The following is a 27,273-nucleotide window of genomic DNA, read 5'->3' as shown; positions in this document are numbered from 1 at the left end:
GCAGAAAATACTTCTTCCTTTCTGTTCCTCTTCTCTATAATTCCACTTGACACTGTTGACCGCATTGTTGATGATTATTTATCTAAAATCTCATTGTAAAAAATATTTTGTTATAGCACCACTTGTCAACCCTACAATATCGTCGCAATAACGATATCAATGTTTTTGGTCAAGAATATCATGATATCTGATTTTCTCCATATCGCCCAGCCCTAACTATATAAGATAGTTGGTATCACAGTAAAATGTGTCTTCACTAGATAATGAAGTGATTGTGGACAGTGACTGGGACTGTGAGTCTGACCTCCCCCTCTGAAGCAGCTCCCAGTGAGCTGGACCTGTGGTCATGTTGAAGGCTCCAGGGTAGACCAGCAGCTGACAGCCTGAGGACAACAAGACAACCCCATCAACCCTCCCGCACACACACACACACCGTTAAAAACAGCCCAGTGGATGCCACGTCTCATCAGACACTTACCTTCCCTGCTGTAGAGCTGCGCCAGCTCAGCAAACCTCATGTCGTAGCAAATCCCCACACCCACTTTACAGAACGCTGGCGGAGGAGTTACAGAGAAAACAGACTCAGATGAAGCTCGTCCAGCTGTAAGGATGAAAACAGGAGTCGGAGAGATGTCACTTACGTGTTTGGAACATTGACAAACTGTTGCCTGGGCTCAGAGTCTCGGACTCCTGGAAGCGGATTTTCCCCGGAACGTCAATGTCAAAGAGGTGAATCTTCAAGGAGGAAACATGAAGAGACAAACTTTGAGGTGGTGAACGTCCTGCTGTAATCTATGTGAGGTTGTTAAGTAAACAAATGACAAGTTAAATAGTGCAGTTGATGCACACGTACCTTCCTATGTTTAAGAATCAGCTCTCCATCAGGCCCAAACACTGTACAGCTGTTGTACAACTTCCCACCGTCCTCTTCAGGGATGGATCCTGAGGAACAAGTCACACTGTTCATTGCTCCGCTGTGGAAAAACAGGTTTAGCTTTTTGTATGATTTCACTGGTGATCTGTGCACAGAAACAAGATTGTTGTTGCTGCAAGAAGAGCATACAATGTAATAAAGCAGGTGCAATAAACAGTTAGACATTCAATGTATTCTGGAAGTTTTTTTGTGATGAAGGTAAATGAAGATTATCTACCTTTTGGTTGTGCCAAATTCTCAAATATTAGCCTCATCTACAAATATAACTGATTTTCCACACTTCTCAGATTTGCTTCTAACAACTCCCAGAGAGAAAGGTTTATGCTTTTTCCACAGCATTTTGACATGTCATAGCAGCAGAAGCACAGGTGTGACTAATGTCTGAATATAATTTAGGTGTATCCGTTCCAGGGCCCTGCCCTGTATTGTGCATGCTCCATGCCTGAGACACTTCACCTGAGCTTTTCTGGCAAAATGACTGTCGTCGGAAAGGTTTATTATTGTGGGTTGTATGGAGCAAGATCAAGCCTACGTGATACAGGCTATTCTGTGGATACATTTGATCAAATATTAAACACTGCAGTGGTTGTAAATGGTTCATCATCCACTTGTCAAACATATACTGTTATAATTATTAATGCAGTTTAAATGTGAGTAAAATTGTAAACGTAAACGAGGAACAGCGACAGTATTGCCGGTTGCTATGCAGTGCTATTGCCATTGTTTTTAAGCTGTTTCTTTAAGCTGCTCCCTCTGCTAAAAACACAATATTTCAAGTGAGATAATTTATTAACTCTGCTGCTGGTGGAAAAGGTCTGTTAGCCTTTAACTCTGTGGCACTAATACCAAAACCTGATGTGTGCAGTACTGGTGTTCTGGAAAGAAGGGAATGCTGGCATAACACCTATATATACACTACATGCAATTTCAAATAAATAAATAAAAACAAGAGTACGAGTAGGGAAATGGGCAGGGTATATTAAGGGCCCATGATTTTACAAGAAAATCTTATCTCAAAATATTTTCTGAAAAAAGAGAAAAGAAACAAAACTGACACATTTGTAACACATTGCCACAATATAATACTGTATTGTAAATATATCCACAAGACTTCCAAGTTTCAGAGCAGAATTATCATTAGAAGTAAACATTCAGATGCAAATTTACAGTAGAGGAAAAATACTTCCACACTACTCTATGTATATTCACTCTTTAAATTTCTGTGAGTGATTTGTATGTATGTGAGATATGTGTGTGTACAGTATGTGTGTTTGTTGTGTTATGGTTGCCTAAGCTACTGGATGCCTAAAATTTCCTTTGGGATGAATTAAGTATCTATTTATCTATCTATCTATCTATCTATCTATCTATCTCTGGAGCCTGGTATTTATGTCAGTACAGCCTACCTCCCACTAGATACACCTTATTCTCCTTGGCTGCCTCTGACAGCACCTGAGTGGACTCTCCTGGGATCCTCTCAGCATACTCAGAGAAGAAGCAGGTTCCATATGGAGAATTGAAGCATTCCTGTATTAATGACAGGTGACAGACAGCAGGAAGTGAATGCTGAGTCATGCACTGAGCACAAATCAGAATGTATCCCCTTGCTGTTCCCATATGTGTGACTAATACTACTAAATAATATGTGTGGTACTTACCATTATAGTTATAGAATCTGCAATGCCTGATAGGGTATTGGTACAATCTATTTTTTATATATGTATATATGCTGTTATATTTGATATGGTATTATGCAATACAGAAGTTATTGACCACAGCATGAGTTAACGGGAAATGTGCAATCATTATCAAAATGAAGTGCAATACGAGGGGGAGGATGTGTTGTGGTTCTCTTCTGTTCTTCTGGGGTTGTGAGGAAAGGTAGGGCGGCACTGTGTGAGGTTTATTCGTTTTCATTGAAGCATTGGGTGAGATAATTATGTTTCTATGTAGATTAACTGTATGTTTATTGTGTGTTTATGCGCGATGTGTCGTCATTTCGTTTCTCTCAAATGCCCAAGATGAATTTCTCCTATAGGAGACAATAAAGACTTATCTTATCTTATATCAGAGACCCCCCCTCCTGCTCACCGGCAGCAGCACCACTCTGCTGCCTTGTCCCGCAGCCTCCTTCACCAGCCTCCGGGCTCTGCTCAGGTTGTCCGCCTTGACGCTCGTCACCTGCAGCTGGACCACAGCCAGGCGGAACTCTAACAACAACCGACAGTCAGTGTTGTTGCTAACGTTACAACTTTAGAACTGGGTCAACTTGGAGACTGAAGAACTAACGCGCTTGGTTTTATGTGCATAATTAGCTACAACTTCACATTCAATTAAATATATGACATAACACACAGTAGAGAACTTTGTACTTACTGGACATCGCTTTAGCTAAAGTGGACATAAACGCAGAGTAGTCTTGTTTGGTTTCACAGTCCAGAGCAGCAGGGCACGTGATTCCGGATGGCTATGTGGTTTTCAAAATAAGAGTCTATAGTTAGAAAGTCCTGGCCAGTAACGGGTTTTACCATAGATATATATATATATAAAGGCCTTTATATATATATCTATGGGTTTTACGACGTCCGGGAGGTCCGGTAAAACAAAACATCGATACTAAGGAATGATAATGAAGGCCTGCAGATGCAAACTGATGGTTCCTCTGATCTATTAAAGGCACACGACGACACATGCTAGAGCTTATGTAAAGTTCAGCACCATTAATGTGAAGTTTAGAGACGAAGTTACGTCAACACCCCTGGGTGTTTTGCTGCCAATAGCCATGCCTTTCCTCATTGGTTAATCAGCAAGCAATATCTTAAAAATTAACATAATTGACACTGCAGGGGTTACTCAGTATGAACACGAATTCATTGTGCATATACTGTATATCAAAAGCTATTGCTCCACACGGAGGTCCGATGGTTGTCGCGCGGCAAAGTGTTGGCCCGTGTGTATGAGCTGCGGGAGGAACTTAAAGTGTTTTTGACTGATGAGAGGTGCGATGACACAAAGCTGCTTGCATCTGATGAGTGGTGTGCAAGGCTGGCTTACAGGGCAGATCTAATTCAGCATCTGAATGAACTGACCACACGGATGCAAGGCCGAAATGAAAACCTGCTCACAAGCACAGATCAAATAAATGGATTCCGTTCAAAGGTGCACCTCTGGCAACAACATCTGGAAAATGCCAAGCTTGATATGTTCCCACTCACCCAGAAATGGCAAGGAGATTTCAACACTGCTGCACTGGGTGAGATAATAGGTACATTTGAAAACTCTTGAGGAGAAGTTGTCATTTTATTTCCCCTCAACCTCCACTGAATGCCTTGACTGGGTTAGGGACCCATATAGCTATATTTTTGGAAAGGACATGACTTTGCAGGAGCAGGAGGGACTAACTGAACTGAGACAAGACCGTGGTTTAAAGCTAAGCTTTGCTGATCTACCTTTGGACAGTTTTTGGTTTACTGCTGCCAAGGAGTTCCCCATTCTGGCAAACAGAGCTATTTCAGCATTGCTCCCATTTTCCATAACATATCTTTGTGAGCTGAGCTTCTCAAGCATGACTGCTATAAAAACTAAAAAAAAGAGCGACTGAGAGCTGTTGAGGAAGAGCTTCGTGTGTGCCTTTCTTCAGTTCCTGCCAGGATATTAGGCTAGTCCAGTCATTTTATGAAAAAGGTTACAGTATTGCAACAGAAGCAAACTCAACTGATTTTGTCTCCTCAATATGTCCTGAGTAAGGAAAAAAAGCCCCGAAGAATCCCATTAGAGGAAAGTTTAGAAAAAGACCCAAATATAGCCTATTCATACGCCTATTTATTCTTTTTCTCACATGAATAAGGTAAAAATCTTAACCTTTAGATATCACCATGACCATTACTGAGTTGATTACTTACATCAAGACAAACAAAAAATGTATTACAAGTTTTTTGAAATTGTTTGTTAACATGGGCAAACGGTGCATAATCTAATTACGTATGTGCTAATTTGCATAAATACCACAACAGATCTAAACATTGGGTATAGCCAGGTGAAAATGTCTTGTTGAATCTTGTTGACATCTAACAGTAAAAGACTTCATGTTAGGGTCTGAATGGAACCCATTTAGGCATGAGCATTAATACATAGAGGCAGGAAGAAGTACTTTAAACCAGCCTTTATTCATTATTATTGCAGAGAGGGGGAACAGGACCTACATTTTTCTCGCATTTTCTTTTTTTTTTATAGAGGACGAGTTTCCTTCTCTACATATTATATGACTTGTTCCCTTGTATATATGAACATAGAAAATAAAGACACTGAAGAAATTTGACTCTAAAATCTAGAAACAGTGATCGTGTCACTGTCTGTCTGTCTGTCTGTAAACGGTAGGCGTGGCTTGGGAGTGGACTCAGAGCTGCGAAGCAAGTGAATTCTGGGATTTGGTGTCTTTCATCCACATGAGCCAAAAACACATTTCCTGGCTTTTCTCGACCTAGAAGGCACCAATTTAATTTTTTTCCACATTTATACTACATAAGTTACCCAATTTAAAGATATATTCAGCTTTCCAGCGGTGAAATATCCCTTTAAGGGGTTCAAGAGCCCCACGAACACCTGTATTTTGCACACTGATTCTAACCAAATTTGACAATGATCCTGCTTGCCGTTAGTTATAGCTATTACTTCAAAGTGAATTGACTGATTGAGTGATTGAATTCCATTTCCCCCAGGGTTAGGGTTAAGAGAATAGTTATGAAGAGAAGCAGAGATATTCAGAGCTTCTTCAAAAAAGAAAAAAGAGTCAGAGCCAGCCACAGCTTCTACCAGCAGCAGTGAAAAGGCTCAGTCAAGTCAGCACCCTAGGTACAGCAGTAGTGATGAAGAGCAGTCAGCTCCTCCTGCACAGGATGGTAAGTCATGCTTGGATAGTTTGAATTTACCATGTAGGCTCACATTCAAGTTGTTTGTCACTCCAGTTATACAATTACAACTGTCTGAAACATCACTACACAAGGACAATATTTAAAACAGTTGTAAAAGACAGAAGAACAATAATAAAATGTGTATAATACATAAATACACACAAACACACATATGTATGTATCATGTACATATGTATGATTGTGTGTGTAAAAAAAATAAATAAATAAAAATATATATATATACCCAGAACCTCCAGCCTATTGATGTCTCAGATTTGTCAGATGTCTGTGTATTCCCACAGCTGACCAGCCACACACAGAGGAGGATCCAGCAGTGTCTGGAGCTCCACCTGCTAAGCACAGTATGTCAAGTTCTGTTATGTCCAGATATGTCATTCATGAACAGTTACCTGAAGTTGTCGTGTACTCTCATACTTTATTTAATTTAGGACGGTCCAATTTTGCCCAAAGTGTATGCTATTCATTTGCTAATACACAGCAAACCCCACACTTAAACATAGACAATCTATTCTTTAAATCTCAATACAAAACATTATGAAAAGACAAAGGAAAATGTGTGACACTAATCTGTCCACATACAGTCTATGGGTGTAATGGTTATTGTTTTTACTACTTCAGGTACTTCATCTAGTGAGCAAAGTGATTCAGAGGGCATGTCAGTAGGTTAGGGTGACACCGATGACAGAGAGGCTCCTCATGTTGCATGTGAGCGCAGCTTCTCAGCTCTTAAACTCATCAAGACCCATTTGCGCACAACAATGACAGATGACAGACTGAGCAACCTGGGTGTTCTCAGCATTGAGGCTAGAAGGGCAAAGTCACTTGACATGGACAAGTTTATTAAACTTTTTGCTATACCAATCACCAAAACAGGAGAATTCATCTGATGTAAGATGGATGAACACAGAATTTGTCTAATGGTCTTGTTTTTTTTGTAGTTAAGGTTTGTTTGGTTCATGTTACAACTGGTTATGTACAATTTTCACAAGTTACATTATGAAGAAGCACCTTGACCCTTAAGTTATATTTGGTCTGGTGGCATTGGACTTTACCGTTTTTTCCAATTGCTAAAACACAATTTTGCAAACTAGGCTGGTTTTATCAAACTACTCAACACAATTCACAAAACCACACACCTAAACTGCAAAATACCTCATATATATTCTGCAAAATGAAGCACTGCAACCACAACTACATATAGCATTATCAAAATCTAACTTTTGCACCACATGGCACACACTTCATTCATGTTACCAGATTTTTGTCTAACCAACTACACACTGTTGGGCATAATGAAAAGCACTCTCATCTTTAGTATGCTTTGTCATAATACTAAAATAATTCAAATTGTAGAAAATTCTTCAGATTGTTCAAATGCACAGAAATATTTGCAGATACACACACACACATGCTGTTGAAACATTTATTTTTTTATTTTTCACCAAACAAGTCAGTGCAACATATGCACAGCAGATATACATTGGACTGAACAAAAATATGCTCACAAAAAACAGTAAACTGAAAAAGAAAACGGCAGAAAAAATATATAGAAAAAAAGAGGCATCATAGTGCTTACTTCCTGATTGAAGTGGTAACAATGAACCATTGAGGTGTTTGGCCAAGTGGCACATACAGTATATATTGGCCAATCAGCTCATGTTGTGTCATTTTGAATGGCAGTGTTTTGAAATGGCAAACATGTGACTTTGTCAGATTGTTGTGTCTTATGCAGAGAACCGTGTTCAGTGCATTTAAAAAGTGCCACTTTGAATTGCAAAATGTGTGTAAAGCAGAAAATGTGTTTAGACTTTTGGAGACTTGAGAAGAGGTTTTGCTCTTTGTGTGTCACTTTAAATAATTGTGCTATTATGTCATTTTAGTGTGTTAGCTTCAAGCTGCTTCTGTGTTCTACTTTGCCAGCATTTAACCAATAGCGTCTCTGCAACAAAGTGATGTCATGCCGCACGCGTTGCCGTTTGTGTGGAGTCAAAAGGGTCTAACTCTGTGCCACCGCATAACTATAGATGTGTTAAAAAAATAATGAGAATATATATACATATATATCCGAGTCCTGATCGGGAGGTAACGTCCGATTCCGATCGAGTCTGAAACCACGTGATCGGGCCCGATTTCCGATCACGTGGTCAGATCTGGACATCCCTAATTATTAGAATCCTCTATTGTTGATGAGAGTTTGAAGGTTTACATGACATTACTTTATAGTATATACTTTGGAGTTAAGATTTGTTTGGTTTATGTATATTTATCATAAGTTAATTTATGAAGAAGCATCTTAACCATTTCTGATTCTAAGTCTTAACTGTTTGATTTAAATAAACTTCTTAATGTATGCTGAATCAAAGCCAACGCTTCAATGTATACCTTCACCAAGGCTTTGACATGAATCCACTTTTTGCACATTTTAATACAACATACAACATTTTAAGGCAACCTATAGAATGACATTCAGTCATCAGGCCATCATCTGTTACATGTTTGCTTTACTAATTTAAGTGCCATCTTGTGGTTAAATAAAAACATACCTGGCAAAGAACAAACCAAAAAAATCAAATTCCCGTATCTCCAACAAATTATATCTAAGCTAAATACTAACATAAACTAAGCATGTAAAGAACAACAAATAGTTTTTTTTCCTTACAAGCTTAGTTTCTCTTTTGCTTACAGATACACTTTTTAATAAGGTCCTATCTTTAAGCATTTTGGTTTGTTCTGTTGCCTGGATTGCTGTGTTTTTATGTAACCACAAGGTGGCGCCTCAATTAGTAAAGCAAACACAGGTAACAATACAGCTGACACAGATGAGCTGATGACCGATAAATGGTATTCTATAGGAGGAGTTGAGCAGTTGAATTTTGCTACTCTAACTTGTGAAGAGACGAGGACTTTAATCCACTACAAGGAAATAACTCTTAGAAAATGTGTACCCTATCCTGAACATAATTACTGATTAAAAATAGACATGTTCAAATAACCAGAGATACATGAGGACTGTGATAGGTGGAAATGGAATTAAAAAAAAAGATTTTTTTTTTAACAGCATGGACACCTTTATTTGACAGTTACGAGACAGGAAATCACGGGAGAGAGAGGGGTGGGACATGCAGCAAAGGACCGAGATTTGAACTGCGGTCGGCTGCGTATGTATACGCATTAAACTCTGCTATGCCATGGCCACCCCACACTAGCTTTGTGTCCCATCTTGGCCACCCCAGTAAAAAGGTCCTGATACGCCACTGCTTCTTCCCATTCCTTTTCAGACATGTTAAATTAATATTGTGTGTTTTGTTTGATTATTATTTAAAAATGTTCGAAATAAAGCATGAATATTCATTCATTCCTAAGGATTCACAGTGCCACATGCAGGCCCGTATTAAGACAATGTGGGGCCCCTGGGCACTATACCTCAAAGCCCCCCCCTTACCCGTGCTGTCCTCATGGACAAAATATCACAGAATCAAGGGGATTTCTGAAATGTAATTTATTAACTTATTCAACTACATACATGTAGGCATATGAGCAGTGAGCACTATATTCAAATGTCAATTTCAAAAAGCACAGCATTCAATTCAAAATGTCAAAATCAATACACATCAGTACATCAGCCCAGCAGACAAGCCAAAAAAAACAAAAAACAAAGCATTTTCATTATGCAAAGAGAAACCAACACTTGCTTTCCCCCTGCCAAAAATATCAGACATATCAAGGAAATTTCTCAAATGTAATTTACTAACTTATCCAACTACATGTAGGTATATGAGCAGTGAGCACTACATTCAAATGTCTCAATTCAAAATGCCTCTATCTATCTATCTATCTATCTATCTATCTATCTATCTATCTATCTATCTATCTATCTATCTATCGTCCTGAAAGCAACTCCTCTGATTGGTCAAAAACGTTCAAAAGCATCATGGGAAAGCTAAAACTGATTTAGCATCACAGCTAACAATTAAAGGACCGAAAATGAATAAGCTATGGACAAAAGTGTTATAGCATCCAAAGTGCACAATACTCCATTACTCCATTCCGTAGCAGACGTTTTTTTGTAAAAATAGGCTAACGATTGTGTCATAACCACGCGACTTACTGTCGCATAGTAGATTAATTACCGTATAGTACAGGAGAAGCGTGCAGGCAGTTTCGTCTCACATTAGCTGTTTAAGTGTAATTACTAATGTTAACTAGCATTTTAGTTAGCAGTAATTAGCCTGTGCCTATGTTATCTCCTTACATATAGGCTACCTGCGCTCTCCATCTCTGCAAGATTGGGAATGATTGAGATTTCTCTTGGCACAGCTACCAGAAGACTTCCAACTTTCAGACAGGTTGCTCACGGCACATTTACGTCGTCTCTCTCAGTTGGAGGCTGCGCAGTAAAGCTCAGCGCTCACCGGAAAAGTGCTTCTAACGGCCTTCACTGGTCTCCGTCCAGAGCAACGGGATCTGTTGGTCCATTCTTATATACAGTCTATGGTTTACACCGAGTGCCTCCAATATGGCCGCGCATCCAGGTTACCGCCCAGAACGTGACGTCGGTGAAAACCCTCTATACTATACTGAATAAACTCACGAAGAGCACACGCTGTGCGCTAGGAAAACATGGAGAAGGGTTGGGCGCAACCAAGTCTATAGCATTTAGACAGTTTATTGCACGTAAGTTTATAGTGTGTGGGTGTTCAGGGCCTTTAAAAGCTGTTGCCTGCACGTTAACCTGCAACATGGCACCCAAGAAAATGAAGGAGTGAGGTCTTCGTTTCTTATCAATGTTAATAATGTGCACGCCATTATTTAGTTAAAACCTCAGACGTGCAACCGTTTCAGGAAATGGGACCTGGCAACCTTCACAGTATACACGTCTGTGCAGTGATCATTTCATCAAAAGGTATGTAGTTTTGAGGTTTGTAATATCTGATATAGGGTGACCAGACGTCCCGGTTTGACCGGGACAGTCCCGACAAAAGCTGTGTCGGGACGCTAAAATATCCCGGTTTACACCAACCACTATGAAATAGTCCCGGTTGTTAGCGATTACATTAACAGACGTGGTCTTATTATAGCCCGATCATTAACTAAACCCATGTAGAAAGACTAATAAAGCAACTGCAGGTCCTTGTTCAATCCCAGAACCTGCAGGTCCAGGGTATATGCAGGAAAGTTGGTGATGTGCGGAAGCTAAGAGGTTAGTTTTACAAGCGTCCCTTGAGTGATTTATATATTACACTAGAACCTTTTAAAATTGACTTGAGTTTCTTTGCCCACCCAATTGAATTTGAGCCTGTGTTCCCAGCATTTTAGAAATGTATTATATCTTGAATTCACTTTTGCGGTCTTGATCGACAGCGACTATTTTCTGCTGCCTTCATATAGTAGGCCTAAGGTGCTGTCATCATAGTATGTGACTTCTGTTTTATAGTTGCCTGTTGTCTGTGTTAGGGTTAGCGGAGGAAAAGAAACTAGCCAGGATTCCCTCAGTAGCGGCGAGCGAAGAGGGAAGAGACCAGCGCCGAACCCCCGTCCGACAGGCGGATTGGGGAAATGTGGCGTATGGAAGACTGCTTGCCCGGTGTCGCTCGGGGGACTGAGTCCTTCTGATTGAGGCTCAGCCCATGGACGGTGTGAGGCCGGTAACGGCCCCCCTCTTCGACCTGAGAGAGCAGGTCGTAGAAGGGGAGCGAATTTTAAGAGCAACCCTGAAGGCTCTCTGGGAAGAGAAGATCATCTGCGAGGTTCTAAATGAGGAAAGGACCTCAACTTGGTCGTCTGGGTGTTCCCCTCACACGCCGCACCCAGCTGGAAAAGGCCTACAAATGGTATGTATGTATTGTAAATGCTCTTAACTTAGTTAAATTTGTATTAATAATAATAATAATAATAATAATTATAATTATAATTATTATTATTATTATATTATTATTTAGAGCTAACCACAAAGCTGGACCTTGAAGAGGAAAAGGCACAGGCGGTCATTGATATGATGTTGCAGCATCAAACACTGAAGACTGACCTATGAACTACGTGCAGCACTCAATGATCAGGTAACTCAAAAAACTGCTTGACACAACCTAAAGCAGAAGAGCCCATGCTTATATTCTATACGTAGATACAGCATGCAAGGCTATAACCATTTCTAGTAGAAAGTGCTTTATACAGTAGGTGTGGTATCAAATAACATGGGGTTGGGGCGCTTAGTATATTGTGTGTATAGATAGGTTTTCTTTAGTCTTAGTGAGGGCAGTACCTGCGCTGTGGAGGAAGGTCTGGCAAAGAGAGACTTACACAAAAAAAACATTGGAAAATAAAATGCTGGGAACACAAGCTCAAATTCAATTGGGTGGGCAAAGAACCTCAAGAAGTCAATTTCAAAAAAAATGTTCTAGTGTAATATATAAATCACTCAAGGGAAGCTTTTAAAACTTACCTCTTTCATCTTCTGCACATCACCAACTTTGTTGCAAATACCCTGGATCTGCAGCTTCTGGGATTTAGAGAGGACCTGCTCGTCAGTCTGAGCCAGAGTTAACTCAGAGACGTCTCCTCCCTGAACCAAAGCACAGACAAAACACAGGCAGTGGCCATTAGTTGGACAATAGGTGGTAGGAAGCTCTCGGAACAAGGTTTCCCCATTCTTCTGTCATCATTTCAGTAGTTTAAAATACTATACTTGTCTCTGTATATACTGCATGTGGACAACTGTGTGGGCAACTAACCACAGTATGTGGACATTTTACTAAATTGGTCTACGGATGCATAGAGAAATAAATTAACAAAAAAGGTACAAAGAAGTTTGAAAGTTTTAACAAAGATACTTTTAAATTATTTGTCTTCATTGTGATTTTACTCAGTATTTCATATCAAATCGAACCATTTCAACCTGAAAGTTATTGGGTCAACCTAATGAGTAGATAATCAGTCACCACTTCACCACTCGGTGACTGCTTCAACCTGACCCTCCCCCTCAATAAAAATGTCTCAGTAGCATTTCAATATGCATTTCCTTTTATGTTCCTGAGCACATGTATGCCATCAACAAATGAGTGTTGTGAGGATCACACTTTGTAGTGTGAGCACCAAGGGCCTGCTCCAAGGAGGTGTAGCAGGCCAACGTGGAGGAAATAGAGGCAGCCAGCTCCGTCACCTTCCTCTCCAGCAGACCCCTCCTCTCCCTTTCACTTTCCATCTGACGCAGAACACCCACCTCTGAAATTTAAGGAAAAGAAGGAAATGTTAGCAATTAGCATAAGCTGATAAAGAAAGAAAAAAGTATTTGGACCGTTCATTCAACTACTTGAAAAGAAAAGGAATGAAATGAACAAAGCAACTTTTTACTTGCGGTCAGAATTGCCCCCTGCAGACTTAAATCAGCAGTCTGCTCTTGGAGATTCTTAATTTCTTCTTCAATCTGGTGATTGATCTTTGAATTTTGTTAGGCATCATAGATGAAGTCAACATTGTGTCCAGTAGTTCTGACCTGAGCTTTTGGCGGCAGTGCCTGACTTCCCTCAAACACATCCTCCTCGTGTCTGTTTGCAGCCTGCTGCTCCACCTGCAGGTCAGAGCTGGAAAATGCATTAGATCATGTTGGAAAGCAAAGACTACATACTGTTCACGCACACACCACCAGAAATTACTTTTTTTAAATGTATTATTATTATTATTATTATATATAGCTAACGTTATATATATATATATATATATATATATATATATATATATATATATATATGTATTATTATTATTATTATTATTATATATAGCTAACGTTATATATATATATATATATATATATATATATATAACGTTAGCTAGTTAACTACCTAGCTACTGTTGTACTACAATTACACACAGCCCCGTGGCTTTTCCGACAGTATCCCATGATTCCTCGGTGTTTCTGTGACCTCGCAGATCACAGGAAGAAGAAGCGGCGCTCGCTCACGCTGTCTGGTGGTGGTACTGTACTGGCTGCTAACTTGCTTGGTTGTAGATCATGGCTGCTTCTAAGCCAGTCGAGCCACAGTCCGGGACTGGACTACCCCGCTGGCAGCTGGCACTTTTAGTCGGGACTCCTATAGTGCTGGGAGTGGGGGCGGTTTACCTCTGGAATCGCAGCAGGACAAACGAAAGGAAAGGGACCGGGGAGCGGAAAACTCCCGAAGGTAGCGCCAGCCCCGTGCAGGGCCAAGACGGCGCAGCTCCAGCCAGCCGAGAGCAGGAGAACATGGTAACGTTACTGTTGCCTAAATACTGCTCTTTCCTCTGCAGTTAATGTAACATTCCCCACATTAGCATTATCTGCCTTGGTGCAGTGCATACACTTATCTGACTAAACGTGTCATTGCCGTCCGCCAAGGACACCTAACGTTACCGACACGGTCAGTGACAGCTACCATCACCAGAGCAAGGCCGATGGCAACCGGTTCATCGGTGGTGGATTAGCCAATGTTAATGCCTACTAGCTGGGTTAACCAGCCGAACCAGCCCGATTAGCATGAGCGACATAAATGTTTGCAGCTGGTAAATAATGCGCTGAAACGCCTTCGGGAACAAAATGGCAAGAACTAAGCATGGCTTTGTAACGTTAAATGTAATGTTTTGGGCATGCTAGCTAACGTTATCTTCTTAGAAAGTCAAGAGGGCGGGGATGGCTGTCACTTCAGCCTGTTTCAGGCAGAGACAATTCTATTAGATAGTATCAGTAGGTGGCTGGCTACCTGTCACCTTATTCAGTGTGCGGTATCATGCACGTGTAACGTTAATGTGCAGAAACGCTAGCTAGCTTTTGTAGCCTGCATTTTATATTACTCGCTGATAGTTTATTTACAGTCCTGAGGCCAGAGTCTACCTTTTGGAGTGATTGTACTCTCTGCCAAATTGTTTTAAAACATTTTCAACAAAATTTAAGCTACAGTCGGGCAGAAGTATAACTAAACAGACATTTACCCAGCCTCAATTTACTCACAGGTATATTGTCAGTAAAATGTGTCTTTTTTTTGTGTGAATGTTTTAAATCTCTCTTGCATTCACTAAAGAGATAAAACAGATGTCCATTTCTAAGTTTGGCTTCCTAATGTCATGACGTGTAATTACGGGAGAACTTAATTAGTATGAGGTTAACTCACAAATAAGAGAACTATATTGTAAGTATGAGACCATTATGTCATAATTGTGATAAAGGGAAAATGTTATTTAACAGCCCTCACCCTTTGACAAAACAGACAGGATTTGTTTTAGATCATAGAGCATTGTGCTGGTGTGATCATTCATTGCAATTTTTGAGGCAAAAACAAAAAGCACATTGTTAGGCTATTCTGTAAACCACTTTTTCACAGACATTATCACTTGGGCCAAGTTTATAATGGCTTTACTGTGTGTGCTATGTCAGTGTAATATGCTTCTTTGTCCACCTTGTTCTTTGGAACAATTTACCTCGAGATACTTCGACATGCTGACAGGAGGAGTCAGGGATCGAACCGCCAACCTTGTGATTATTGGACGACCCCTCTACCTCAAGAGTCACAGCTGCCCCGATAATTAGCAATTTTGGCCTGTCAATTTGATGGCGTTCAATCCATGGCACATGCTTGCAGTTCAGTTGCACAGCCTATTGCAGTGTGAGATGCTATGGGATAACCTAATTACGTAGAAAAACATTCTTTAGTCTCTTTAATCCTTAAAGCAGTCCACTGAGTCACAGGGGAGACCATTTAATCAATAAATCTTACATTTTCTCTTTCTCATTTAGAGCCCGTTGGATCGGGCCCAAGCAGCAAAGAACAAGGGCAACAAGTACTTCAAGGCTGGCAAGTATGAGAACGCCATCCAGTGCTACACAGAGGCCATTGCTCTCTGTCCCACAGAGAAAAAGACTGATTTGTCAACATTTTACCAGAACAGAGCAGCAGCCTACGAACAACAGGTTGGCAACACCTTGTTTTAAATCTGTGCAGAGATTGTTGTTAATATAAGAGACCCACCTTGTGTGCAACAATTAAAAGGCTACATTTTGAAATATCTTCATTATGTCTGAGGGAAAAAGTGAATTTCTCAATATCATGTCTTTCCCTTGCTGTAATCACAGTGTGACATTGATTCTTTTGCAGGAATGAACAGTATACTACGATGTAGCTCTTTTTAGAGTATCATTGCAAGCAGGGAGCAACAGCTACTTTTTTGTCCACCAGACAAATGGCTAGTGAATGTTCAAATTTAACCAACCACTCAATAGATTAACTTGTTTTTTGGCTGGTGAGTGAAGCAAATCTACTAGCCAGTTGCATTTTTTACCGGCATTTGGCAAATGGTGCTAATTTTGTGCCCTGCTTACAAGTGTGTTGTATGTTGCAGTATGGCACATGTCCCTTTCTAAATGTCCCCAGGTGCTTGTAGATGGAAAAGTAAATAATTCTTGTTCTTCATTGAACTTGAAATATACTTGAAAAGGCTTCAGTGCACGCTAACTTCTTCTCACAACCTAAAGCCAGACGAGATGGCATGCCTCTGCAGCTAACAGTTGTTACTCCTCTTTGGTCAATGTGTAGCAGACTCTGCAAATCAACATTCTCAAATCTTTCCATCCTCATGTTTGATTAAAAGTTTTCCTCACAAAGGTAAATGCATTAGCTCTCCACATTATTATTTTATTATTTATTGTTTATTTATCAGTGACATTACCTATAACATTATCACAACCAAATGTGAGAGATGCGAGGTTTTTTAGGACGTCTAGCCTCCGCTAATTTGCAGTCCTTCTCCCTGGTCAGGCTTTTACAAAAACAATCGCAGCAACAAACACAGCACAACAAAGTCTATTCAATTCTCAAAGAATAAAATCAAATAAAAACAGAATTTATGGAAAAATGGTGTCGCTAAAGGACACCATTAGTGCTCACATCTCTGTTGTTGTGTAAGCCATAGTTTGGCTTTTGTGTTAAACACTTTTAGTTCTAGTTCATAAAGGGTAATGTTGAAACTTTGATACAGATGCTGTTCTGTTTTAAAGATGAGTTAAATGGTCTTCAGATATCATGTTCACTATAGGTGTTTAGGTCCACTTCAAAGCCTTCTCTGGGTAGTGGACAGTCCTCTGGACCACTGTATATTGCGATGCAGATACGTTTTTGGAAGATAACCAGCCCATAACTATCATTTCAGATGAAATGGACAGAAGTGGTCCAGGACTGCTCGCAGGCTGTGGGAATGAATCCCCGCTATATCAAGGCTCTGTTCAGGAGGGCCAAAGCTCTGGAAAAACTAGACAACAAGAAGGAGTGCCTAGAAGGTGAGACACTCCTCTTTCTTATAAAAGTGTTCTTTTACAAGTCAAAATTAAAATGTGTGACAATTATTTACAGTCCGTTTTGTTCCCTGTGTATCCTCCAGACGTCACAGCGGTGTGTATTCTTGAGGCTTTCCAGAACCAACAGAGCATGCTGCTAGCAGACAAGGTTCTGAAACAGTTGGGAAAAGAGAAGGCCAAAGATAAATACAAGGTATTTGTCCACTATAGAGACATTTGCTTTTGTTAAAGATTATTTTTTTGGGCATCTCCGCCTTTAATGGACAGGACAGCTAGGTGAGAAAGGGGAGAGAGAGGGGGGGAAGACATGCAGGAAACCATCACAGGTCGGACTCGAACCCTGGACCTTCTCATGTATATGTGTGCCTGCTCTACCAACTGAGCCAACCTGGCCACACTATAGAGACATTTGATTCAGTTTTATTTCTCTGAATTTAACAATTGTTCTTTTTTTTTTTTTTTTTTCCTTTTTTTTTTTAACCCCTCTCCTGTAGAACCGTGAACCGATGATGCCCTCTCCTCAGTTCATCAAATCCTACTTTAGCTCGTTCACTGATGACATCATCTCACAGGCCCTGCAGAAGGGGGAGAAGAAAGATGAAGACAAGGACAAGGAGGGCGAGGCAGCCGACATCACTGAGAGGTCAGAGAATGGTTACTCATAGCAACTAAATTGGTACCCTCCGGTTGTACCAGGAGGGACGGAGGAGCTGGTGGCATAGGGTAAGATGCTGGAAATGTTTCACAGGGATCTTTGCCCCTGTGTTGAATCGATTGGGAGAAGAAAAAAAGTAACCTTTTTGTTTTTAATAATTGTGCAGCCTTTTGGCTTTCACTAGCTGCTAGTTTTAGTGTCTAACTCTGAGCACAAGGAGTTGTATGACAAGCAGGACAGTGGGTGTAAAACGTATCGGTTTGTCAGGGGTCAAATGTTTACATGTGATTAAACAAGTACTTAAAAGAGACATAATTAAGTTGCAAAGTTGGAGGAGTGATTCCAGGTGCCTCTGGAAGCTTCACGGTTGAAGCATGTCTACGGCTGAATCATCAGTGCAAAGGATAACTGTGTTGAAGCATCTGAACACAGAGCTTATGATTTGATTACATAGGCCCTTATGTGGAAACTAAAGATTAACCCTACCTCCCACTTCACAACTCGGTTGTTTGTAGAACTGAATTACCACCTGGTAGAGGATTGGGGTGCAAGATATATCGACTCAATATCGTTATCGCGATATCACGTTGCGCGATATTATACCGAAAGTCTTGCCATAATTATGCAATATTTTGTTTTATTTGTGAAGCATTTCATCCTGCCCGACATGTACCCAAAGATTATAGAGGCAGGTAGGTTGTGTTGCATTCAGTCCAAGATGGCGGAGCTGCACTCAATAGAATGTTCCATTGCAAGCTGCAGCACAACGTTCTATTGAGTTTCGCCTCTTGTTACGTCTATACTCTTTGATGCACCTCTCGAAAAATACACATCACTTGGTAGCATTGCATTTCCCCCGACTCGTTTCCTGGTTCTCCTTCTCCATAAACATGAAATCAAGGAGAGGGTTAACTTTTCCTGCTCCACATTTCCCATCATGGTCAGAAAGAACAGGGGAGACACTTTGTTTCTCTCTCTATGACTCTAGAGTCGGTACTCACTCCGAAGAAAATCGTCATCACTCTCTCACTTCTCCCTTGCTCTACCACACACTCCCCACACACACACACACACACACACATGCCGGCTCGACGCACACACCAGTGCACAAGTATAAACATCAGCTGTGTGGAGCCTCTGCAGAACCATAAATCAGTGAAGAAATAGACAGAGACAACAAAACGAAGCGAAAGAAAAGAAAGGACCTAAAGAGAGTGAAGGGAGCCAGTGGAGCAAAAAGAACACAAAAGTAAGAAAATGAGTGTTGCTCTGGGAGACGACGAAATAACAGAGATTAAAGAGGAAACTTTAATGGCCAAAAATAATGCCTCCTCGGTAGCTTGGAAATACTTTGGCTTTAAGCCAACAGATGTTGCGTTACATTGTTTTTTATACTGTAGTTACAACCAGTAGAACATGTCCTGTCCTGTAGACATGGTCCTTATTTATATATTTATACTGTCCAACCAGTAGAACATGTCCTGTCCTGTAGACATGGTCCTTATTTATATATTTATACTGTCCAACCAGTAGAACATGTCCTGTTCTGTAGACATGGTCCTTATTTATATATTTATACTGTCCAACCAGTAGAACATGTCCTGTTCTGTAGACATGGTCCTTATTTATATATTTATACTGTCCAACCAGTAGAACATGTCCTGTCCTGTAGACATGGTCCTTATTTATATATTTATACTGTCCAACCAGTAGAACATGTCCTGTTCTGTAGTCATGGTCCTTATTTATATATTTATACTGTCCAACCAGTAGAACATGTCCTGTTCTGTAGACATGGTCCTTATTTATATATTTATACTGTCCAACCAGTAGAACATGTCCTGTCCTGTAGACATGGTCCTTATTTATATATTTATACTGTCCAACCAGTAGAACATGTCCTGTCCTGTAGACATGGTCCTTATTTATATATTTATACTGTCCAACCAGTAGAACATGTCCTGTTCTGTAGGCACATGTTGGACCAGTCCAATATGACTGTCAGTTGAAATAAACCTTGTGTTGTAAGAAAACTTGTTATAAATCTATTTAGATGCGTTTTCCCATAACTTTGGTAATTTTACATACGTTTAAAAATATCGAAATTAATATCAATATCGCAATATTCATTATCGATATCGCAATATCACATTTTTTCAAATATTGTGCACCCCTAGTAGAGGAACACTTTTTCCTGATCTGTTTTTATCTTTTTCTCCTCTTTAGCTCCGGCTACCTGAAGGCTAAGCAGTACATGGAGGAGGAGAACTATGACAAAATCATCAGCGAATGCACCAAGGAGATTGAGTCAGGTGGCCGATACACTGCAGAGGCCCTGCTGCTGCGTGCTACGTTCTACCTGCTGATTGGTAACGCTACTGCTGCTCAGCCTGATTTGGACCGGGTGATCAACATGCAGGACGCCAATGTGAAGGTACGCTCTGTTTATTTGATTAGCCCGTTCTTAGCCAAGAATACAAATTTAACCCTTGTGTTGTCTTCGGGTCAAATTTGACCTGTTTTGAAAGTTTTTGTTTCCGGAAATATGTTCTGCCATTCATAATAATAAAATGGTTTCAAAACAGTTTCCTGACTAAACATTGACATATACCAGTCTGTGATAATTCATCAACATATATTCATCTGAGCTTCACTATAGTGAAAATAATTCATAATTTCTGCCTATTTTACTCCAAAATAAGGTATAATTTAATGGCCAGTAAATGTGGTTTACTGGCCATAAATTAAAACAAAAATAATAAGTTGCAAAAGTATTGGTAATAAGTTGCAATGAAGTTGGCTAGAAGGTGCACAATAGAATTGGGTGATACTATACTTTATGCTTTATAAAAAGGCAAAACAGACCGCGAGTTAAATTTGTTGGAGGACAACAAGTGCACGGTCGACAGGAAGACAACGCAAGGGTTAGGTACTGGGATAGGGGTTAATAACATATGTGTACCGAGTCGACCGTTCTCTGGGATCTGTTTTCATGCTAATCTTGGCTTGAAACAAGCTACCGCAAACCGGGGGTTAGCTGCTAACGCTAGCTTTCGGGGCAGAGGGTAAGTCACTATTTGATACCACTAACAAGGCTCGAAATAGCACCACACTTAAACTGTAGCATAATGAGGGTCCCTACATGTAAACTGAAGCATTGAGAACTTTGTAAGTGTACAGACAGTTTATTACAAAGATAGATTATGAAGACTGTAGCGTTAATGTTTACATGTGGCTGCCATCTTGGATAACAGTCATGACCAGTCGAACGACGAACGCCGTGCAACCAGTAACCAGTGTTTGGAATAACGGCGTTTAAAAGAACAGCGTTAGGTAACGACGTTATTTTTTCAGTAACGGGGTAATCTAACGAATTACTTTTCCCATCGTTACAATGCCGTTAACGTTACTGGACGTTAAATGCGATACGTTACTATCGTGGATGTATTAAGAGAATGCATTGATTGAATAAACTGTGTAATCCGAACGTACCCCTGGCTCACAGCTAGTGAGGTGGTGGGTTAATAACGAGGTAAGCGATTATGATTGGCTAAGGCAGAGTCATGTTTCATGGTAGCCAATCAGAGCCAGTGTTGTTACACACATGCCAGCACGCGCCACACGCACACACAACAGCTAAACAGAGATTCGATGAAGCAGCAGAGATGGCGAGTCAGGAGCAATCCGATGACAAGTTGGCATTTTCAAGGTGGAGATATAAGCACTACTTCAAATTCATTGAGGTCAAAGGCGAGAACGTGCATGTAATGTGTACATTATGTCCAGGAGCGAAGACTTTGTCAACATCTGTTGTAAGCAGCTCTAATTTAATGAAGCATCTCACAACGACCCACGCATCTACAAAGCTAGTGGCCAAAACCAGCGATACCTCCACCACAGATGATAGCTCGCCATCCACTAGCAAAGACGGACTCGGAGCAAAGTCCTCCAAGCAGCGAAAGCTAGATCTTTCTGCCTCACAACAAAAAAACTGCTCAAAAAAATCCAAATTCTTTGACATATAGCAATTTTTTTTTTTTAACAGTAACGCAAATAGTTACTTTCCCTGGTAATGAGTTACTTTTATCATAGAGTAATTCAGTTACTAACTCAGTTACTTTTTTGAACAAGTAGTGAGTAACTATAACTAATTACTTCTTTAAAGTAACGTTCCCAACACTGTCAGTAACCAGTAACATAGCTCAAACACAGCGTTCGTGATTTGACTGGTCATTATGCTTCTGTTTACATGTAGGAATCCTCGTTATGCTACCGTTTAAGTGTGGTGCTATTTCGAGCCTTGTTAGTGGTGTAGAAATAGTGATTTACCCTCTGCCCCGAAAGCTAGCGTTGGCAGCTAATCACCGGTTTGCGGTAGCTTGTTTCAAGCTACAGACACATTCGATTAGCATGAAAACATATCCCAGAGAACGTTCGACTCGGTACACATATGTTATTAACCCTTAGGTTCATTTTGTGCCAGAATTGTCCTTTAAGGTTCAGTTGTATCTGCTGTTTATCCTTGGGATTTGAGTAAATGTACTGTGCAACACACCAATGTGGGGAATAAATCACATGAGGTTCTCAGATCATTTCAGTGCAGTTCCTGGGACAGTTGGCCTGACAAAAAACTGTCTCTAAATACGGAGAAAAATACCCAAAAGAGGCATGGAGTGGAACACACTGAATCAGTCTTGACTTCAATTCATCCATTTTCTCCCAGTTTATCTAATGATTTGTACAAATACACAAAGACGTCCTTTACAAAGGACTTTTGAATCTGACAGGTTTTCACTCTGTACTATGGTCTAATTTTTACAGCTACGAGCCAATGCTTTGATCAAGCGGGGAAGCATGTACATGCAGCAGCAGCAGCCTATGCTCTCTACACAAGATTTCAACATGGCAGCGGAGATTGACACACGCAACCCTGATGTCTATCACCACAGGGGTCAGGTAAGAGTGTGGTTAAATTGCTTTTACATTTATTTATTTTTTAGCCCTGTTCTAACGTGGTTTTAATATCGGTCCTGAGTGATCCGATCCCAAGTGGACAGTGGACCTGGCAGTAGAATGTCTCCACATGCATCTTTGAGGGACCACTTGTGATCAGATATCACTTCCCTGCTCTTTATGCAAATAAACACCTACATCATTTCTGTTTGCATATAGGCTACAGTGAAGAATAGAGTTGGGTACTGAAACCCAGTTCCACTATGGAACCGGTTCCTACACAAACGGTAGTATTCAGATCGGATTAGAACGCAAATTTTGGTTCCGACTGAAATATTTTCCCCCTGTCGTGATCGCTAGTAAACATATTACACTGGCTCTGCTAGTCTATCGTTCAGGACCAGACCCTGTAGCCTGGTGGTGGGGGAGGCGGGGCAGCCTCCCCAAATTGTCTGCCCTTTTAAACTCATACCTGTGTGTACAGGCCTCTTGGACACCATCTGAGAGAGTTTTCTCCCGTGCAGGACATGCCATAAGTCAGGAGAGGTGTCGTATCTCGCCAGAGAAGCAAATATGGTCATTTTTCTGCAAAAGAACTGCTGAAGTTTGAAGCTGGTTGACATACCAACTCAACATTTATTTTGTTGTTACTTGTTAAGTGTAACTGTTATTTGTTAAATTATTGTAGTTATGTGTTAGGTGACTGATGTTTACTTATTATATATGTAAGTACTTTAAAACATTAATATATTGTTAAATTGTCATTTTTCAGTTTTTCAAGAATCGGTTTAGGAATCGGAATCGTTTTAAAAGTACCGGTTCGGAATCGTAAAAATCCAAACGTTACTCAACCCTAGTGAAGAACAGTAGAGCTGGGTAATATATCGATATTATATGGATATCGTGATATGAGACGAGATATTGTCTGAGATTTTGAATATCATAATATGACATAGAATTTATATTTGTCTCAATACATACAATATAGCAATAATAATGAGGGAATCTTTCCATTTTTTTAATCACAACGTTCAATGGCGTGGGCTATGGCGATGTTAGTGTTAAAAGTCTGTTCAGCTCAGTAGCCTACTTTTGTAGATTGAATCTCTATTGTTTGAAGTTTAGTTTCATCCTCGTTTATAGGAGTTATGTTAGGTTACTGCTTATGAAGACCCAGCATTTCCTGATTTTGTTGCTTCATAATAAAAGCTTTTAAATAACAAAATAACGGCAGACCTTTTATTGTGAAGAATTTATAGGAAATGAAACCTGCTCCCTGGCTTCTAAATAGCAGCAGCAGACGTTGCCACGTAAGAAAAGGAATGGCTGTAGAAATATCCTACATATTTCTTAATTTGGGTATGTTTTATTAAACTAAAAATGAGGTTACCGTCTACCGGCAGTCGCCGGGGGCCAGCTCGGCAGTATTTTCAAGGCAAGCGCGGGGCACAGAGCTCCAGAGAGCCGGGGATAAGAGCAGGCAGCACCCCATGTGGTCTGAGTGATAAGATCTCTATGCATCCTCAATGCCTCCTGGGTGTCTTCACACCTGTACTTGGACCCGTCTACTTGTGATCATATCACTCGGACAGATGTTAATACCAGGTTAGACATTTAACGTTTGTTAAGTGATTGGCTGTCGTTGACAACTACTAAGTTAATGTTTGAAATGTCTTGCTATAGTGCTCTATCTAAAGTCTCTATTTCCTTTCAGCTGAAAATCCTGTTGGACCAGGTGGACGAGGCGGTGGGAGACTTTGATGAGTGCATCCTGCTCAGGCCTGACTCTGCTCTCGCCCAGGCTCAGAAATGCTTTGCTCTTGTAAGTTCTGGCTAAAGATTATTAAAAAAAAAAGCAAGCATGCCATTATCTAACCTATCAAATACATAAAATGGATTTTTGTTTCAACCAGTTCTGCTGCTGGTTGCATTAATGGCTGCTACAACTCGAGATTAGCTGCTGAGTTTCTTTTCTTTTTTTGTGCTCTTCAGTACAGACAAGCATATACTGGAAACAACCCGTCACAAGTACAGACGGCCATGGACGGTTTTGAGGACGTGATCAGAAGGTTCCCCAAGTGTGCTGAGGGCTACGCTCTGTATGCCCAGGTAAAGAATCCACAACTTGATTTTCTATTTACACATCAATGGGTGCTTTAGTGCTCATTTGCTTTGCCCATTTTCTGTTTGATTTAGACAGAAAATAGCAGCTATATATATCTTGTTGATGTGTTCAACACGACCGTTTGTGAATTTTTCAGGCTTTGACCGACCAGCAGCAGTTTGGAAAAGCAGACGAGATGTATGACAAGTGCATTGAACTGGAACCAGACAATGCAACCACATATGTCCACAAGGGGTAGGCATTTTCCCTTTTTGGTAGGCCTGTTGTTAATATAACATGTGATTTGTATGTGTAATTAATCATCAGTTAATAAAAATTCAATATATGTCCAGTTTATTACAGCTTCAATGGAAACAAGACCTTGACTTGGGTCTAGAGCTCATCAGCAAGGCCATTGAAATCGACAACAAATGTGACTTTGCTTATGAAACTATGGGAACCATTGAAGTTCAAAGGTGAGATAAATAACTTGACTCAGTTCTCACATTAGAACACTTCTTGAAGTGCTTGAAATCATAACAAGAGCATTTTCTTTTTAGGGGAAATCTGGACAGGGCAATCGAAATGTTCAACAAGGCTATTAACCTGGCCAAGTCTGAGATGGAGATGGCCCATTTGTACTCGTTATGTGATGCAGCATACGCCCAGACAGAAGTGGCAAGGAAATATGGGCTGAAACCTCCAACACTGTAACGTCTCTGCCAATCCATCGCCAATCTCAATTTTCATTGCTGAACCTAACTGTGGTATATGCAACTGTCTGACTTAACCTTTGATTTGTTAAAACAAAAAAAAAAGAGCACTGGATTATAAAAGAAAAAAAGGAAGAGCCCTGAATATATACCGTGTTTACATCCAATTAAAAGGGGTGTGTTAAGAAGGATTTCTATTCACAATCGAGCCGAGGCTGTGATCCAGGCTTCTGGTTGACTTGGTGGTTTGTCAGGGTGGGGGGGGGGGCTCTTAACTGACACAGCCCTTTGCTGACACTTAATTCAACCAGAACATTGTCATCAAACCTTTTTATTGCTCAGAATAACGAGAAAGATAGTGTAATCTAGAGAGAAAAACCTACATGAATGGCCATGTATACCTGTCTAAATTAATAGTAACTATGTGAAATGTAAGTGAACTGAGATGTGTGCAGTCCGTCGAACCAATTACTGACTTTAAGGCTTTTGTGACACTTAAAATCTACAGAAAATACTGTGAGAGCTTTATGTAGTTTTAATGGACTGTTCACATTGTTAATTTATGCTGATCTAAAGTGTTGTCTCTAAACATACACTATCAGTTCCGAATGCAAGGTTAAAAGTCTAGTCAAATGTGTAATGTCTGTGTTTGTAATGCTGGAATTGATCCTACGGATACTGGGCTACAGAGAGGTTTAGTTTAGCATCTGGAAGTGTTTTTTTTTTTTTTTTAATTATGGGATTGCCTGTTTTCTTTTTTATATACTTTGTGCAGCATGTTCACTTTATAAATAAATGTAAATGCAATGCTCGTGCTGTCTTGAACACTAGGAAAACCCCAACTATAAGAGACTTTGGGCAAAACACTTTTGATTAGAAAAACTTAACCAACATATTGGGTTTTTTGAAAATGTTATTTTTGAATTGTCTCTAGTTTCAGAAGATGTCACAAGGGATTGGGCTATTCAGTGTTTTTTCCTAGCTCACTTTAATCAAACATGATTTATTTTCTATTTTATTGTAAAAAGATTATTTTTCATGCTACATTACAGCTTTTGACAGAGTAACCTTAAAACAGTTGTTTTATTTTTTTCTGTCCTTTTCAAATTCTATTCTCACAACCCAAGCCTTATTGTTTCTAACCCACATGCAGCCCTGAGAATATCTTGGTCCAGTGTATGATATGGTACTCAAGTAACATCTGTACTTTGTAAAAAATAAAATTAGCCAGCACTGCTGAATGTTTGTATGTTTGGAGTATTTTCAACTTTTAGAAAACTAAATTATAAATGTTCTGTGACATTCATTTATCTAGCAGCAGTTATGGCTACATTTTATTGAATGTGTGGTAATACCAAGGAACCAAATCGTGCATTCCAGCTGCAGCTGGTGAGGACTTCTCAGCATAAATCATCTGTCTTAAACTTACAGAAACAAACTAGAGAAATTGATGTAACCGTCAGCAGATATCCACAAAATATTGGCTGTCTAATAGAAATGACACTGACATTCTTCATCAGTGATATGTATGGTGACCAAAGTAAAAGAGAAAATGAATCCTAATAAAGTTATAATTCCTGGAATGAATCTCACCTTTGCTATTTTCTTCTAGCCTTACATTCTGCAAATCAATGTTCATTCAATTTTTTTGTGGCGTTTTCAGAACCTT

At 40.0% G+C, this 27,273-nt stretch overlaps 2 protein-coding genes across 2 annotated transcripts; one reads left to right on the top strand and one right to left on the bottom strand.

The window, feature by feature from the left end:
* Positions 1-201: 201 nt before the first annotated feature.
* LOC116058900 (nitrilase family, member 2) lies at positions 202-3,442 on the bottom strand. The gene is made up of 7 exons (XM_031311852.2): positions 3,311-3,442; positions 3,026-3,144; positions 2,341-2,461; positions 854-942; positions 642-735; positions 479-553; positions 202-383 (listed from the first exon to the last, which is right to left on the bottom strand). Exons 1-7 carry the CDS (start codon positions 3,336-3,338, stop codon positions 217-219), a joined length of 693 nt encoding a protein of 230 aa, XP_031167712.2. The 5' UTR covers positions 3,339-3,442; the 3' UTR covers positions 202-216.
* A 10,332-nt stretch (positions 3,443-13,774) lies between these two features.
* tomm70a (translocase of outer mitochondrial membrane 70 homolog A (S. cerevisiae)) lies at positions 13,775-27,187 on the top strand. The gene is made up of 12 exons (XM_031311552.2): positions 13,775-14,104; positions 15,626-15,799; positions 17,035-17,161; positions 17,263-17,372; positions 17,674-17,822; positions 20,061-20,268; positions 22,656-22,790; positions 24,502-24,609; positions 24,780-24,896; positions 25,049-25,146; positions 25,245-25,367; positions 25,452-27,187. The coding sequence occupies exons 1-12, from the start codon at positions 13,871-13,873 to the stop codon at positions 25,603-25,605; spliced, it is 1,737 nt and encodes a 578-aa protein (XP_031167412.1). The 5' UTR covers positions 13,775-13,870; the 3' UTR covers positions 25,606-27,187.
* The last annotated feature ends 86 nt before the right edge of the window (positions 27,188-27,273 follow it).

The sequence above is a fragment of the Sander lucioperca genome, chromosome 11, assembly GCF_008315115.2.
Source record: "Sander lucioperca isolate FBNREF2018 chromosome 11, SLUC_FBN_1.2, whole genome shotgun sequence".
Classification (NCBI taxonomy): Eukaryota; Metazoa; Chordata; class Actinopteri; order Perciformes; family Percidae; genus Sander; species Sander lucioperca.
This window is presented reverse-complemented; position numbering and strand designations above follow the sequence as displayed.